General features: G+C 30.9%; 3 protein-coding genes across 5 annotated transcripts in view; 1 reads left to right on the forward strand and 2 right to left on the reverse strand.

Moving 5' to 3' along the window:
* Window positions 1-2,383, reverse strand: part of LOC123713873 (dual 3',5'-cyclic-AMP and -GMP phosphodiesterase 11) — a 155,412-nt gene extending 153,029 nt beyond the window's left edge. For 2 of the 3 annotated variants that reach the window (XM_045667784.1, XM_045667785.1), the window contains exon 1: window positions 2,039-2,380. The gene's annotated coding sequence lies outside the window, so the exon portion shown is untranslated. Of the gene's footprint in view, window positions 1-2,038 lie in introns of all 3 variants that reach the window. The other variant, XM_045667778.1, reaches the window with a different exon arrangement.
* Window positions 2,384-4,631: 2,248 nt separating this feature from the next.
* Window positions 4,632-7,427, forward strand: LOC123713516. The gene is made up of 2 exons (XM_045667223.1): window positions 4,632-5,410; window positions 7,236-7,427. Exon 1 carries the CDS (start codon window positions 4,795-4,797, stop codon window positions 5,407-5,409), a length of 615 nt encoding a protein of 204 aa, XP_045523179.1. The 5' UTR covers window positions 4,632-4,794; the 3' UTR covers window position 5,410; window positions 7,236-7,427.
* Window positions 7,428-7,458: 31 nt separating this feature from the next.
* The window catches only part of LOC123713515 (probable G-protein coupled receptor CG31760), a 40,826-nt gene continuing 31,135 nt past the window's right edge, over window positions 7,459-17,149 (reverse strand). The window contains exons 6-17 of the mRNA XM_045667222.1: window positions 16,724-16,856; window positions 15,792-15,924; window positions 14,783-14,915; window positions 14,320-14,473; window positions 13,875-13,984; window positions 13,458-13,602; window positions 12,827-12,896; window positions 12,165-12,303; window positions 10,551-10,656; window positions 10,005-10,148; window positions 9,517-9,678; window positions 7,459-8,428 (exon numbers count right to left, since the gene is read on the reverse strand). Coding sequence (XP_045523178.1) covers window positions 8,402-8,428; window positions 9,517-9,678; window positions 10,005-10,148; window positions 10,551-10,656; window positions 12,165-12,303; window positions 12,827-12,896; window positions 13,458-13,602; window positions 13,875-13,984; window positions 14,320-14,473; window positions 14,783-14,915; window positions 15,792-15,924; window positions 16,724-16,856 — 1,456 coding nt within the window. The 3' untranslated portion in view covers window positions 7,459-8,401. The remainder of the gene's footprint in view (window positions 8,429-9,516; window positions 9,679-10,004; window positions 10,149-10,550; window positions 10,657-12,164; window positions 12,304-12,826; window positions 12,897-13,457; window positions 13,603-13,874; window positions 13,985-14,319; window positions 14,474-14,782; window positions 14,916-15,791; window positions 15,925-16,723; window positions 16,857-17,149) is intronic.

Consider the following 17,149-nt stretch of genomic DNA (forward strand, 5'->3'; position numbering starts at 1 on the left):
CATACTTTTTGCTACTTCTGTTATTATTACTGTTATTATTTATAATTATTGACGTATTTCATTACATGAAATTATAAGTGCACTAACCAAGTTTAATACGAGGCATCATGTGAGATTTGGAAATTACTCAGCACGTGACAGAAGTTACAATAAGATGCTTATCGTTTACACAATACAATATTTGTAAATAAAATTATACACTCACGCCAAAGAAAACACGTATTTTACACCTCGATAGGTGATGGTACATAGCTTTAAGTATATAAAGATTTTTAATCACACTTTTAATGGCCATATTTAATTCATGAAATTCACAAATCGACAAATCTTTTATAATCTTGAGCCGGAGAGAAAAACCCATTAAACCATCTCGTGGGCCTACCGCGCTGTTGATGATACTCTCAGAGTCACATGCTACCGGGGCATTCGCATATTAAACCCAAAAATTATAAAAACTACCCAAAAAACTATATCGTAAGACTTACCTCATGTTATAATGTCTATGATGATGACTGGTTTACCTCCTACCGGGGTTATGACTTCAAGAAATGAAAACACAATCTCAAAGGCATACCGACATCGCTAAAGGGACGTTATAAAAAATACCTAAAAACATATTGCGATTAAACGAGATTTTACTTCGAATTTGACTGAGCCAGCTGACTCTATGTCTAAAGTGACCGTGCTTGCCCCATATTGCAGGATATTTGTCAATCGACAAAAATATCGTAATGCAATGAAACGAATATATATATATATATATATATATTTAAGTATGTATATAAGGCTTTTCAGCCCGTCTGCTTACTGAACTTGTAGTATTCCAATCATTATATCAATATAAATATATGTAAATTTGCGAAGGTGAAAGTTCAAGAACGTTATTTTAGTAGGAAAACATTTAGAATGTTTTTAAAGACAATGCCTGCAAAATACGTAGTTTAATTAAATATTGTGTTAACGAATTAATTAGGTATGTCTTGTGTGACATTGATTTTAAATAAGGACACCAGTCACTCGTCGTATTTAGTCACTAGTAATGTTTATTTAAGAAAATTATATTTTTGTCATCTTCCGAGATTCAAGGCAGTCTTATAATAGACTGCCAACTATTATACTCGTTGACATTGATAATACTTTAACATCAAACATGAGTTCTACATTAAAACTTCTTGCATGTTAGGACTTTCTAAAACACCTTGTCCCAAAAGGCTCTTGTACAAAATTGTGATCAAACTAACGCATTCCAAGCCGGAACGAATGTAGCAAAAAAATTACATAGTTCCATCAGGATAAGTATTTAAGTCCGTTATCCTTTAACTGAATATTTTCGTTATCAATATATCATAATTCGCATATTAGGCCCGTTTAGTTTGATACTAGTTCTGGTGACTTGCAAAACCTGTTTTCCTGCATGAATTTTAAACTTTTTATCAAATCGCACACATTTCTTAAGTAAGGTTATGTTTGTAGAGTCACATGTAATTTTAATGTTGACTACCTATTTGTGGACCAGGTGTACTTTCTGATTAAATCATCAAATCAAACAAGATTCATATTCGAATCGTTTCTAAATAACTTTTAATTAAGTGACGAAGTTAAAAGTACTCAGCAAAATAATTATTTAACTTTTTATTCTTTCTAGGAATACGCGATACGTAAAAATAATCACGGCGATAAGAAAAATCTATATAGCGATTGGCATCAGCGATTTTGGTGGTATTTTTTTGTTTCCTACGTATGTACGTATTGTATTGAAAAAATACGCAGTTTTACGGCGTATTCATATTTATATTTCCAAAAGTTGCATAAGTTTAAACTTTACAGTTCCTAGGTAAACACAAGGCCAACAAAACTATTCCGTTGTTATTCTTGTAAATATAGCTTCTTTGTATATGATTTGAGAATCAACTAATAAAAAAGAAAATGTTTGGTCGTAAAGAATCGGAACTCTTGCGTAGAGATTTTTTTCAGTTCGCGTCAGCATTAGTAATTAGTGATTGTATTAATATAATGCATATGAGAATTTATAACTTACCTCACACTCTTAATGAGTCACTGCACTGCACTGCACAGGGTCAGGGTGAAACACACACAAAACTAAACACGATATCAAACAATACAAACTTTGTAAACACCGCCACACGCGGTCGAGATATAAAAAAATAAGCTAAAGTAAGACCCAACTATTAAAGAACAACAAATATATTGCAAATTATAAAGTGAAAACACAGTTGCTTATTGGTAAGTTGTAAACTATAACTTATTAGTTAGGAAACTCGATTTTGTTTATATTTGTTATCACACGTAGAGATAAAAACATGAACGCTTTACTCCGTATGCACGATAACTGAAATGAACGGCGAACCGAGAACTGTTATGTATAGACCTTCAATAGAGAGCACCGATCGGTGAAGTGCACAGTGTGAACTGTGAACTAAAGAGTGAGATGTGTTCTTTGTTAGTAATATGGTCACAGATTATATTCATGTCAGTCAGCAATGAGCACAAGTTATGTTATGGCACGTGTCCTTCTTTAAATATAGATGTACTGTTTTATGTCCTAATTTTGAATAACAAAGTAAGAGGTTTATTTATAATAATTGCGATAAAAAGTGTCGCTTCTCCGTTTTTTCAAAAATATCCAGCACAGAAATGCAAATGCAAATAACGGTAATAAGTGACGGTATAATAAATAAATAATATGATATTTAAATATACAATAATAATCTTTTATTAATCAATAGATATAAATGAAATTATTACTTCCTTATATAATTAATACTAATTTAATATGCGGCACCTTTTTCCAGCCTATTTTATTTCGTCCCTTCGTCATCCATTTTTTATTTCAGCTATCTATTCGATCCCGTCAGTCGATCGCTCTACGTTATACGTCTCCCCTTGTTTCTTTTGGACCAGTCCATTCGGTTAATCTTTTAGACCATCTATCATCTGTATAACGGGCCACGTGCCCTGTCCATTTAAGTTTTAGGGCATCTTGCTCAGCATTTTTTTTTGTTTTTCAGCGATTACCTTCACTTCTATGTTTATCGCGCAATAAAATTCCTAGAATACTTATTTCTGTCGCATGCTGACATGAACGTATATTGGCTTTTGTGTTTTTGAAAATCCATGTATGTGCTCCATATATAAGGCAAGGCAGCAAGTATGAATCCACCACCTTTTTCTGAAGTTTAAGACTTTATTTTAATATATAATAAGTCCTAAAACAAAAACTAGCTGGATAGAAATGCGCTAGAATGGCAAACATGCGTCATTATAGCCATGCTAAATAGCATGGCATAATATATGATAAAGTAATTAAATTTAGATCTAAGATCTTAAATGAAATCTTGTATGGTGTGGTGTTGCTGAACAAATGTTTCGTTATTTTAGATATATTATTAGATTATTTTAGAATAGAATAATTATTTATCACGTTTATGCTCAACGTTAAGGGCTTTTTATCTTTAATTTTTAAAAAATTAAAATTAATAAAATTTAAAATATAGCTAGATGTTTAATATTGTTACTACTATAATAAGCTCTAAACAAAAATTTGATCAAACTTGACATCAAGCACAAAATATATTATGTAAGTTACGACAATTTTTGCTTATGTATTTATTGCAATAACTTACAAATGAAAGGATTTTATGACGTGAAATATTCTTAAGCATCGTTGTCATTTTTTTAAAGTCTAAGAAAAAAGCGACAGTAATAAGAGACTGACACATACATTCATATGATTTAACGTAGGAGAAAATGAAATTAATGTTTATTTGATCATTTTGTAAAATTAAATAAGATATTAATTTAATTCGATTTAAATTAATATAATAAATTAAAATTTTTAATCATTGTCTTTTTCATCAAAATTAATAATTGATATTCAACTTAAAAATTAAAATTACAGTCGTCTCATTATCTTAAAACCAAAATTGGTTTCAAGAAACGAAAGGTTTCCCTTTTAGCCGTTTCCTAGCACCTGTAAATTCTTTTTTTTTTTTGTTTCAGTCTGTATGCGACTTTCATCATCCAATAAACAAGACTTACCAACACTTATGTAAAAGTACAATTAACAATGACCATAAATCTTTAGGAAAATAAAAAATATATTTTTGTATTCTAACAAATAATTTTTCACACACTAATCACATCTATTATACATGATATGGCAAAGAAACGCTATCACTTAACTGAGTAATAATTAATGTATACGGCCGACGAAAACATAATTAGAATCTGAATAAGCGTTTACATCCAAATACCTAGATGACTATTTTCATTTTTTAATTAGCTTCAGTTTCAGTTCTTGCTCTGAGGTCATGACTCAATGTTAAATATCAAATCATACACGTTTTTGACGTACAGAAATCAGAATCAGAATGAGTCTCGACTCTCTCTCTCGATAACAATTGAATATAACCACATATTTTGGTTATCACAAAATATTTATTTGTTTGGTTCAATGTGATTTTTCGTAATTATTTTTAGCTGTGCGTTTGAATTTGTAATTTGAAATATTTATTCCTTATCTGTATGACAGGCGCTATGTCATATATGTCAATTGACATTGATTATTGTACTTATTTATGAACTGAATTTGAAGTTATAGTTGCCTTGATTTCAAGTTTTAACTAACGGTCAAAGTAGGCTTAAATCTTTAAAAGTTTACTTTTACTTGAAATATTAAAACAGCATAACGTACAATTGGTTTCTATAATATAGTAACGTTCTATATTATCATATAAAGGTTTTACCTGTGCTTGTAGCGCCATATCAAACACAATGATAAAAACTAAAAAATGGTCTGGTGGAACTGAAGAGGAGTATGAAACCCAGCACTTTGGTTTTGGGTCTCAACGACTGAAAATAGCTGTTCGACAAATGGTAGAAGATAAGATACGTGCATCAGTAACAAAGGCTTTTTACGGTGTTCACAATACTTTAGGATTGAACGAAACTGATGAAGTTTTATTAGCCCATACACGCGAGAAACTTATTCGTCTTTATTGTGATAAAGCTAGCGCAGCATTGGTTGTTATTGATACTGAAATTGAAAAAATGCTAAACATACCGCCAAATGTACTTTTACCAGAAGATGACGAACAGTCTAAGCAGATTTCTGAAACAGAGTATAGCTCGTTGAATGAAGAAGTAAATAATCTCAAGAAAAAAGTGCTGCGGGGTGCATTGATGGAATCTTGGTTATCTAAAGAAGATAAAGAGTTATCGTCAATTGAAGATGTTATAGAACTCACAAAAAAAGATATGGAAGTGGTTGATGTGATGCAAAGGAATTTAGAAAGTCCAGATGCAGTTAAAGCTATGATTAACAAAGTTCAGTTTTTAAGTGCAAGATTGCCATTTATTGAAATTGATGATAAATTGTATAAAGATTAGGGTAAGTGCAAAATAACAATAATTACAGTCGAAAATCTATTATATAGACATCCAAGGGTCTACTCATATTTGGTCATAAAAACCAATATTTGTAACATCTGATGATGTTGTTATTAAGAACCTAATACAGTAGAATTCAGCTGGGACCTTTGACTTTGGTCAATATAACTGGTATGTTGTTCTAAATGATGTTGTTGTAAACAGTTTTGACTGTAGTAAATAATAAAATAAAAGTAAATTAAAGACTCAGTGTAAATAGTAGTACCTATTGTAGAAAAAGATTTGAAAGACTATGGGAATTATGACTAACTCCATTATGATTTTGCTATGTGGAGTCATGACTAAATCTTACTTTATATTGATACTAAAAATTGCTATATATTTAAAGGGTGAAAATATAATTTTTTACATTATTACAATAACCATGCTCCAATTCCCAATGTATGTTATGGGTGGTAAAATGGTAAGTTAATGCAAATATTTTTTTTGACTAGCTGTAAAACCAGTTTACATTCTCAATATTTACATTCTGTTTTGTTAATAGTTTTTATATCGTATTATCTGTACATACTAACACTTCTGGTGAGTTCTGCATAGGTATTGGTATTATAAAAAACATATTAACAGGTACTTTTTATTTTTTGTAAAAACACATCGTCATCTATAACTGAGAACAACAACATTTATTTCATTCTATTACACAAACTTGTTTAACATTTATGAGTTCCTCCATAAAATATATTTTCATAAATGAAAACATAGTCTAAAAGGTTTTTATAGCTTGGCACAATTACTATCTGCAAGTAAAGTTAAAAGTGTAAATAAATTTTTAACATACTATCTACCAACATCATTAGTTCTTATTAAAATAACCAAATACAATTTGTATGTGTTGTAATATTTCACTTCTTAATTTTTTATCTACATCAAAGTAACAACAGCATATAAATTTAAAATTAATAATTTGTAATGCTAATACAAACTATGCTATATTCCTGAACATAATCATCAATCTTTTCCATTTTCTAAATTGGGCAATTCGACAGTTTAGTCTAGTTTGTGGTCATAAATATTAAAAACTCAATCCCAAATTGTATCTGGTATTGAATCCTAATAAAAACTATTTATATCACATTTATGTCTTACAATTCTATGAAAAAGTAACATTTACAAAAATAATGAGCATTGATGCTGAATTTACTAAGACATCAACTAACACTTAGGTTACAACAACATGACAAGCATGACCATATAAGGAATGTTTTTTGAGCCTGTATGGCAAATTTCAATAACTAGTTTACGTTACAACTGTCACATCAAAAAAGTATACTGCTAGCAAACTTACGAATAGACATGAAAAAGCTAAAACATTCTGCATTACAAAGAAAATTATTTTCATTTAAAAGTGTTTATTTTTGTCTTGTAGAAAATTATTGAAACAATGATATAATTATTGTCTTTACAAAAATATATTTTGTAAGAATAATCTGTTTTATTGACTTGTTCAATTGTAAGAAAATTGACATTTTATACCATCATATATTACAACATACTTTTAAGGTGCATCCAATCAATTTAAGAAGAGTATTGATTTTTAAGGTGTATCCTAGGTTTCCTATTCCTGCTGTAGGAAGTAGCAACATAACATTTATTATTTAAGTTTATTATTGAGATTCATAAGTGTCTATTGTGTTTCATAAATAAATGACATTTTGTCTGGTTGGAAATCTAATACAAAACATAGAATGTAATTGCCATCTGAGTTTTCCTTTTAGTACTTATAATCATTACAAAGTAACTTTGCATCTGTTTCTTTTCCATTTCAGGATAGAGATCATTAGACTGTCGTTTGGGTCTACAGTATTTTTATAATAAATTGAAAGGAAATCACGACAATATACATAACATATTAAGTGGATACAATTTACTATACAATGCAAAGTAAAGATATCTCTTTAATATATACATTTTAGAATGTATGCTTTTTTAGACATATTATTTACATAAACATGTACATCTCTTATAGAGGTTAAATTTTAATAAAAAGATTTAATACAGTTATTTGAATTTATTGTCTAGATGACAACACTCATGGTCTGAATATTTCTATATTATCTCAGATCTGACAGGATCTGATGGTGATATTCTAACTTATAAGTGCTTTTACTAACAAATAAAACATAAGAAAAACAGCAATTGCTGTACTTAAACCAATTAAAGTGCTGTATATATTGATAATTGATTATATATATTGTGGAAGTAAACATACATGAAACATTATGTTTGCAAAGTAGTTTTAGTTGAAAAATATTAACCAATGTTTTTGATATGCTATTTGGCTAAAACTAAGGTACCTTCACAGTGAAACAAAAGCAATAAGAAAAATATGCAGCCTTTTGACTTTATCTATATATTTTTTTTACATCTAACTTATATAACTACTGGCAACTTTAATGACTAGAATTTTTATTGGTGAGATAAAAATAAAAGGTGGTTTGAGTATTTTTCAGTGTAGCAAAATTTTTTTTCTGAAGTTACTTATTTTTCCTTTCGCTTGTTAGGTTCTAGTTACAATTATATTAGTGGTTTCTAAAAGCCTATATGTAGCTGGACTTAAAGACAGTGTTGGGTATTTATGACATATGGTCTTCAAGAACAATAATACATGTTTGGGACCTAAAAACATACTGTAATTTTGTTATTAAGTCAACTTCATACAGCTAGCTGCTGTTGCAATCCAGGAATTCTATAGATATGGACTATTAAATAACAATCAGTTAAATCAGATTTCATAGTTATTTAAATGTTGAAGTCAGTTATTGTTCAAGCAATCTGCAAGACAAGGAAGACCTGTATAGAAATAGTTCTGTTCTAGGTCTCATTTATGAATTTAATATAATTATACAAAAGCAGGCGGTCTAGTGTCTACAGCTGTAAGTACGCGTTTCGCAGCCGGACCAGGCCAACACCAGCCATCACTCAGCGCCACCAGTCAAACGGGTCCCCACTCCGTATTCTCCTGAATTAAAAAATATAATAATAACTTTCATTAAACTTCTTAAACGGATATCAAAACGAATTGCACATTAATTACACAACGTTTCGGGAGTTTAGGTTCTATTCTATAATTATATGTGGGTAACACTGAAATTAAAATACTTTAACCGACGACCAGAAACACTTTCGCATAATGTTAGATAAGCTCAACGGCGGTGACTTAAATGCTATATTTGACATCGTCACAGGTGATAAAAGCTGGATATATTTCTACGAACCCGAAACCAAAAGTCAATCAGCTCACTGCGTGTTTCTTTTCGAGGATCGGCCATCTAAGGTAAAGAAGTCAAGGAAAAAAGATGATTGCCTCATTCTTTAGTCGGAAATTTTTGCCAATCTACGGATTCTGAGATAGTCATACTATCCAGATAACACAAACACAGCACAAGCTTACTTCCTCTCAAATACAAAGTGTATGCAAGCAGTGTAAGCATGCACACCCACTTACATATCAATGGCGCTACAACCTTTTTTAGGTCTGGACCTCAGATTTATGTATCTGTTTCATGATCATTTGTAAATTGTATAGGATCATTTGTTGCTTGACGCACGCCGTCCACCTTTTTTGTCTAAGGCAAGTCGGTTTCATCACGATGTTTTCCTTCACCGTTCGAGCTAATGTTAAATGCGCACATAGAAAGAAAATCCATTGGTGCACAGCCGGGGATCGAACCTACGACCTCAGGGATGACTTAAGGTATTATACGAATTTTGTTTGATTAGATATAACAGACTACTTCAAAAAAATGTTTTAAACGTACCATGGAATAATTGTAATCTAATTACCCACAACACTAGCATGAGTTCAATTTTGTATCAACCACATTTCAGTCATTAATATCATAGTAATCTTTGTTTCGAAATCATAACAATAAACATAACATATAACATATTTAGTAAAAAAATGCTTTGTATTTATTAAATAAAAACCATCGCCATCACCGTTCATTGCGACAGCCTTTTACTGTATATTATCAATTCGAAATACAAAAAATCTGGGATGTAGAAATTCACGGATAGCTTAGTAATTCATATTAAATGTATACGTACTTGTGAAATATTGAGTGTCTTCGAGTGCATAGGACTCTGAGGCATGGTAGTCGCGTTGGCGCTGAAGTATCCTCCGGGCTTTGGTCGCAAGTGGCGATTGTGCATCTCCATTTGAACTATCTTCATGAATTCGATTTGGGCGGCTAACTTCTGAACCTCCTCCTGAAAGTAAGTTATTATAAATCCGTAGATTATTTTACTCAAAATTTAAGAGTTATATAAGTTAAATTATTACAAATTCACTGTTTTTTATAAAATTTCATTACTTCTTAAACTTCGTCATGCAATTTTTTTTGAAAAAGATCTTTGTTCGTTTCACACATGTTTAGTTATATAAATATCTTTCCCAGATATACAAAACTTCATAACTCATTTTATCTGTGTTATTGCTAAAATTATGAATTGCCAGAAGAGTATTTTTAGAGTAGTTAGTACTTTCTGATATATAATAGCTCTAGTTAGATTTGAGGCCATAAGTTTTTTAATACCTTTAACTGTTCATTTTCCTGGTAAAGATCGGGTGGATCATCTGGTACTAGTCCAATCCCGTTGAGTGAAGAAGAGGCAGGCACGCCACGTGCTCGAGCTCGGCTATCCCATGTATCTCCTGTGCCGCGTACAACGCGTAAAACCTACAAATAATATACATAGTATCTTATGTTCGCATTAATTATTATAAAGAAGATTTCCAAAATATATTTTAAATCTACAAATGTTTGTTATCGCTTAATTTTCTTAATTAAAGTTGGTAGTTGTTAGAGTGAAAAATATTTTAAATAATAGTAATGCAAGACAAGAATAGTGCGTAGACATAGTACATAATATACGTTCAGGATTTTAACTCAGCTGAAAGCAGTCGTACTACGTAAATCGCACACAAATCATTTTGAATCCAGAATAAACGTCTTGTTGGTAGTCGATAATTCGAAATAGTTTACGAATGATCGCTCAAATATTTAAAATTATATACTGTTATATTCTGTAATAAACTCCTTCAAATATAAGCCAGATATTTGAGAAAATAAATAGTTTACCTTAGGTAAAAATACCAATAGGACGGTAGTTGATGTGGAGAGTTGGGTTCTTATGAAACCCAGTAAGTACTTTATGTCTGGACCGGCTCGGGGTAAAATTAAAAGGCTGAAAAAGTATTTTATTTATTATTAAACATCTAATACAAAATACACTTTAGAATTTTTGGTGACAGATTAATCCGATCAACCGTTTCGCTTCTTCTTCATGCTCTCTGTGAACATGTACCGGGAAGCGAGAGCGAGAGCTATAAATATTTATAATTGTGCTTCGTAAAATGTCCTTTGTCATACGAAATGATTTTAATATTAAATTTCGATTTCGATAAAAATCTCCTCAAAAATTCTAGCCCGTCAATTCATGTGAGGTTTTCGATTTCATATTTGGTTTCCCGGGTTAATAGTAATATATTACTAGCGTATATTAACCTTGTCTATCATTGTTAAGACTGAGTTACGAATTCATCAAAAAAACTGTTTAAGCAACACCTACATGTATTGTCTAATTATAAACGGATTTTAAGCGTTTAGTTACATCTTATTGAGATTAAAAATTAAGCTTATAAAAAGGAGCTTATAAATATAAAAATACGTAATACTAGTTTAAGAAACCATCACGAGAATTATAAATATAATATTACACACGTGTGTGTTAATAGTTATGTATCGTTTAATACACTTCTCATCTAATAGCACAAATTTCGGGACGTTATTTAATATTATCTACTAGAGTCTTTTTCATGAAAGAAGTCCCGCGGTGATTTTTGGAACTAAATTTGACAGATCGACAATTTTGTCATTCGTTGATGTTATTAAGTTCCTTTGTTGTCGTAGATTTTTTGTGAGTTTTTAACTAGCTTATTGCATTTAAAGGTTTGTTTACAATGCCCAAAATTGTAAAAAGTTCGGCTTGGGAAATGATATTGAAGGTAAGAGTTTTGTGAAGCGGAACAAAAGAATCAAGATGTTCTAATACCACTAAACAATGTTCGGAAGAAAGTCGCTGCCATAACAGGTACTTTTTAGAGTTGCCACATAATGTTTTGCTGTATTGATGGGACTTTTATGATATAAATTCATTTTTACAACAAAATTGAACAAATACATAACATAACTGAAGAGGCCTTTGAGTCTATTACGGCGGAAGATTGGACAGCTCAGCGCACGCAAGTCGAACATTTAGAGGAGGAATATTTAAAAAATGACGGCCTTGTGGATGATGAGATGAGATGTGAGATGGACCGAATAATTATATCTACGGTTAGTGAAACTGATAATTCTGTTTCCATCTATTCTTCAGACAGTTATGGTTATATGGCTGATTACAATTATTCAATATAACTCTGAATTAAAAATTGTATGCTTTTCTTTACCCTATTTTCTTATCTTTTTCCTATAAGTAGGTAGAACACCGCTTATTTAAGTAAATTAAAATATACTATTTACATAACAGAAATATAATAAATATAGGCAAATTACGTATGGTAAATGTAAAATAGGTAATTTTTTTACTACCATATTTGTAAATATAAAATTTTTACCGAGTCCATGGCGACAAAATACAAAAAAAGTGAAATTTCCTGAGGCGTTTATTTCTTTTTATAAAAAAACACTTACTGAAAAGCAATCATTAAAGAATTGACTGTGAAGATGTTGTAAATGGCTATAGATATTAATCTAGCCTCGTTGTATAGACTTTCGGCGTGACGTACGCGATAGCACACGCGTACACCCCATAACAAGAACAGAATCTCACCTAAAAATATATAACTTAAATTAATTAATAGTTTAGAGAATTGTTTTTAAATAATATTCAATAGTAGGTACATATACAACATTGTCCAAAAACACATCAAATTATGATAACTTTTTAGGACTAGTATTTTTTTCGTGGAGAATCTATAGTTCTTAAGTCTTTGAGAAGGATAGTTAGGTTCAATTTTCACAAGTTCGCATTGATAATATAGCTTCCTCTGGATATCTTATCTGAATAAGAATATTGAAGGTCATCACAAGCCAATTAAAATTTGGAACTGCGTCATAGAATTTTATAAATCATCTTATTTTTGTGTGTACAGGAATTTTAAAATTAATTGTATCATTTACTTAAATTGAATTACATGCAAGTAGAGAAATATAATTTTAAAACAACAATGTAAGCGTTTAAATAACAACAACGTAGCTCTACACGAATTTATAACATTGTATAACGTTACGAATACTTTATTATTTACTAATTATTAATTGTACAAAATCAAGTAAACGTTATGTTTTCTTACCAATTGCTAAACTGTGATCCCACCAGTTATATGTACATTGTTTGAATTTAAGTCCTCGGTTGTCAGTTATCTGGAAATAACATTAAATTATTAAAAACACGCAAAAATAACGCAGTTTTCCTAATTTTACACACGTTTACTTAATTGTTACATTTTATTATGATTTATGTTAAATTTCACTTGTGCCGTTTCACGTGCTTTACAAACAATGGATTATGGATTAACAATATTACAAGGGATATATAAACGCGTTAAAATAAAAAAAATATATATTCTAAATTAGGCAGTTAATGAAATTTATTTTAGAAATGGTTTTAGGATTATTCTAATAATAGATAACTGTACTGTATTATTTAAAAATATTTACCATAGCGAATAAGTGGATAGCTAAATGTAGTTTTAAAATTAAAAAGCTTCTATAGAGATTTATATATCTAGAAATACGCTGTAGAAAAAGACTAGGCAAACCGTGTGGTTCCCTTGGTCGTGAATTTGAATTAAGACCGGAACTTTTTATTTCTATATAAGAAATGAATTCTTGCTTTGAGGTCGTCGATCTGGCCGGTCTTTGAACTAAAAAATCAAAGATGTGAGTCACTGGTTATTGTAATATACCACTTGTTATACATACCACTTCGGCATCGGGCGGTGCAGATAGAGTCCATGTCCCGAGGTAGACCAGCATGATCAGGAGTATTGGAGCCATCCATTGGAGAAGCTGCTTGTCTGTTAATTTTAGCTTGTGCGCTGACTTTACGCGATACGTTAGAGAGACCCTGTAAAAGTCGTCATATATTTTTTTTTCTATTAGTATAAATCATTATAAGTATTGTGTGTTCAATTGACGGGCACATATATCCTTAAGATTTTTTTGTGAAAAACGGCGAAACACTTGATCAACCCCAAAATATTTCCCCCAAACCCTATTACCTAACTTCGTAATGTTATATATACAGAATAAAACTCCTTTTATTAGGTTAAGTTTAGTTATTCATTTAGTTTTATAAATAATAGTGCTGGTAATAAAATTATTTCCTAATAAAGTTACCTCCAAGTTTTCATTAGTAGCGCGGTGTATGTGATACAAAATCCCATATGACGTGTCCACTTTGTCGCTATACACGAATACATATCAAGAACTGGAAAGATTGCGGCCATCTGAAAGCAAATTATTTTTTATCTATGGACATCTGACGAATACACGAAAAATACATTACTTCTGCTAAAAGTTGATTATCTTGACTCAACATAGTAAAGTTATACTGAACAGTGAACTGATCTTAATAAACTGTAACTGGCTATAATTTTTATATATCAGTGAAACTATTCAATGTCTAGTTTATAATCCGTGCTGATTAATTCAATACATCTTTAAAAATCTATATGCTTATCAAGGTAAATTGGGGTAGATGTGAAATATTCAGTGACTTTATATCAAATAATTGTAATTAATATATTCTGTATCACTTATTAGGCTATTATTTCCCACTAACTTCCATATACATGATAGCGCATCCAAGAAGAGTGATAGAGAGGAAGACGGGGCTGGCGACGCGAAACACTTTGACTCGTCTATGATGGCGCGTGTAGATTGTTAGTACTACCGTCATTACCGCACAACTCACTGATATCACTAGGAGAGATATCCTGGAAGACGTAAGAATGTAGTCAAAAATTATAAGTACATACTGAATTTTAGAGGCAACTGAAAATGATCTAGCCTACACATTGCTTTAGGTCTCAGACAAGCCTACAGGCAGGTGATTAATCAATCTTTTTACATTTTTGTTACCATTTGGCCATATACAATTTATATTCATTCGTTATATAACATTTCTTAAAATCTAAAAAATGCTTGGAATGATGATGATGAATTTGAAACTATTTGTTTTAGTCAAATGTATTTTAAAATCATAATCTAACGCAACGTGATAAATTTACGTAAATTAAACTTACCGAAACGGCCAATTATACGTAGCGAGACATGGCTCCGGTCCCCGACAAGAGTCACATCCGGGTTGACATTTCAAACATTCGTACGGCTCATTCCAAATGTCTACGCCGTTCTCTTCAAATTCTTGATATGCAACTGACAAATGACACAGCAAATGAGATTTTGTTACATGGAAGAATTACAATGTATTATAGTAATTACTAGATCATTGAACTACTTCTCGTAATAAGAAGTAAGTCCGTCCTATAGATACCTATTGACATATGTTCTGTTCGTTCTTTAAAAGATTGAATTTATACTCACTTGTATAGAATCGTGTTCAAAATTTAATTGAAACAACCAATTTTTGTAACAGAAATGTTTAGTTACATAAATTCTAATTTAAGTTATTTTGTCAAATTAAACCGATTTATACACCTACTCCTAATGTGTAATAATTTTACATACAGCCACCTAACAATTATAACTTACATAAATGAAAACTAAGACTATATTGTGTATACAGGTAAAAAGGGAGGAAATAAAGCTACTTTCCGGTCAGTAACGAAGGTTGAATTATACCTTTACGTACTAAAAGACATGTTAGACCGTAACTTAGGACCTTATTAAAATGAATTACTGTCAAAGTTTACATTTCTTCGAAGTTTTTGCATTGTAAATCATAGTAAATTTGTTATTTATAATACAAGTATTAAAGTCTTTTACACAATTTGCCGTAACAGAATTAGGCTAAACTTTAAAGTACAGAATTTTTTGGCGGGTTAACACCAATAAATTAAAGAATATTTTTATGCCTTCATGGCTTAGTGCATAAATAAGCACGTGGCACATAACCTGATTATTGGTATTGTCCCCCTGAGTTCGATTCTACAGGAAAAAATAATTTTAAGTTGAAAAGGAAAACTTAATCACGTGCTTATAAATCAAGGAGTTCTAATGAACAAACAATATCGCCATAAACATTACTTGTCCAATATTTTTTAATATTTTTAATCTAAAAAGTCATAATACCTTCAACGAGTGAGCCGTTGAAGCCTTCCGGATGGTGAATTGAGTAATATCCGGGTCTGCACTTACAGATGTATGAGCCACGCGCCCATCCCGAATAACGAGCGGTCATTTCGCGGTTCGCTTTATATTCACACTGGAAATATTTACAGTAAATTATTGCAAAGACACGTGTGATCCTCAAAGATCCCAATCCCAAATAGGATAAAAATATAGATCATCCGCACTTGCTAATTAGGTCCGTTGTGCATATTGAATTCAGGCATACTTCTGTGTCATATATGTGGTGATGCTGTTTCTATAAGTTAGTTAAAATTTTGAGACAAGAATGCTTAACAAAATAGATGTACAAAATTGGATTTAATGTTTGCTGTTATATGACTTTAAACTTTCAAATTCCGGCTGTTCACCAATTTTTCTTTCTTTGTTCGTAATAAACACACGCACGCATGCCTTAGCGACAAATCGAGGTCGTGGGTCAGGCACTTTCCCATTAAGAAATACGATAAAATACACATAAGTCCTATAATGTAGCAGCAATGCTGGTAAGTAAGTGTTTGCTTTTTAGCTTCTTATTCAAACTTAAATTTAAGCCAGTTTGTGATATGACAGACTAATAAATATGCTTGAAAACTTTTGAAAGCTATTACCATTTAATTACTAACAGCATTGACTGTTTATAACAATCTTACTACTTACCTTAATTATGTTTATTATGCTCTTAATTAAGTTTATGTTTCTATTTAGTTTTAGCTAAAAGTTTAGTTTAGTTTTAATTATGTTTTGGCTTCCTTGCCTGTTACGTTGTTGTAGAAAATAAGTTTCTGTGTATAAAATTTATATGTGTAAAATTTGGAACGTCATATTATCTAGTATTTATTAAGCATATCTTTTGTTGAAGAACTTGTAAATACGTAAATAAAAACAATACTCACATAAGTAGTTTCATTAGGGCACTTATGCGTGCCGTGGAATGAATATATTTGGTTGTCGTCATATTCGTACGCCTCGCACTGATTCACTTCCAAACTGGATATATCTATGTCTAACGATACTACTCCTTTAAGTCTGAAATATATTTATGTCTATTATTATATCTTAAATATACATAAATAACGATTTACACAGTATGTAGCATTGTTGTCCAGATTTCACTTAACCATTGACCAACTACTGACAAGGCTCACGTGGCTGTGGTATTCTTTAATAGCTGTAAGTGCTCTATACACCGATAGCTTACAAGAATAATTATATAATTTTATATTAGTGTGAGTAGATTGAGTTGTTTTACCTAGGTAACACTGAACATGTTTAGAAAATGAATAACCGCTTAGTGTAGAAAGTTGCGAATACTTTTATTG

Source organism: Pieris brassicae, chromosome 8, assembly GCF_905147105.1.
Source record: "Pieris brassicae chromosome 8, ilPieBrab1.1, whole genome shotgun sequence".
Classification (NCBI taxonomy): Eukaryota; Metazoa; Arthropoda; class Insecta; order Lepidoptera; family Pieridae; genus Pieris; species Pieris brassicae.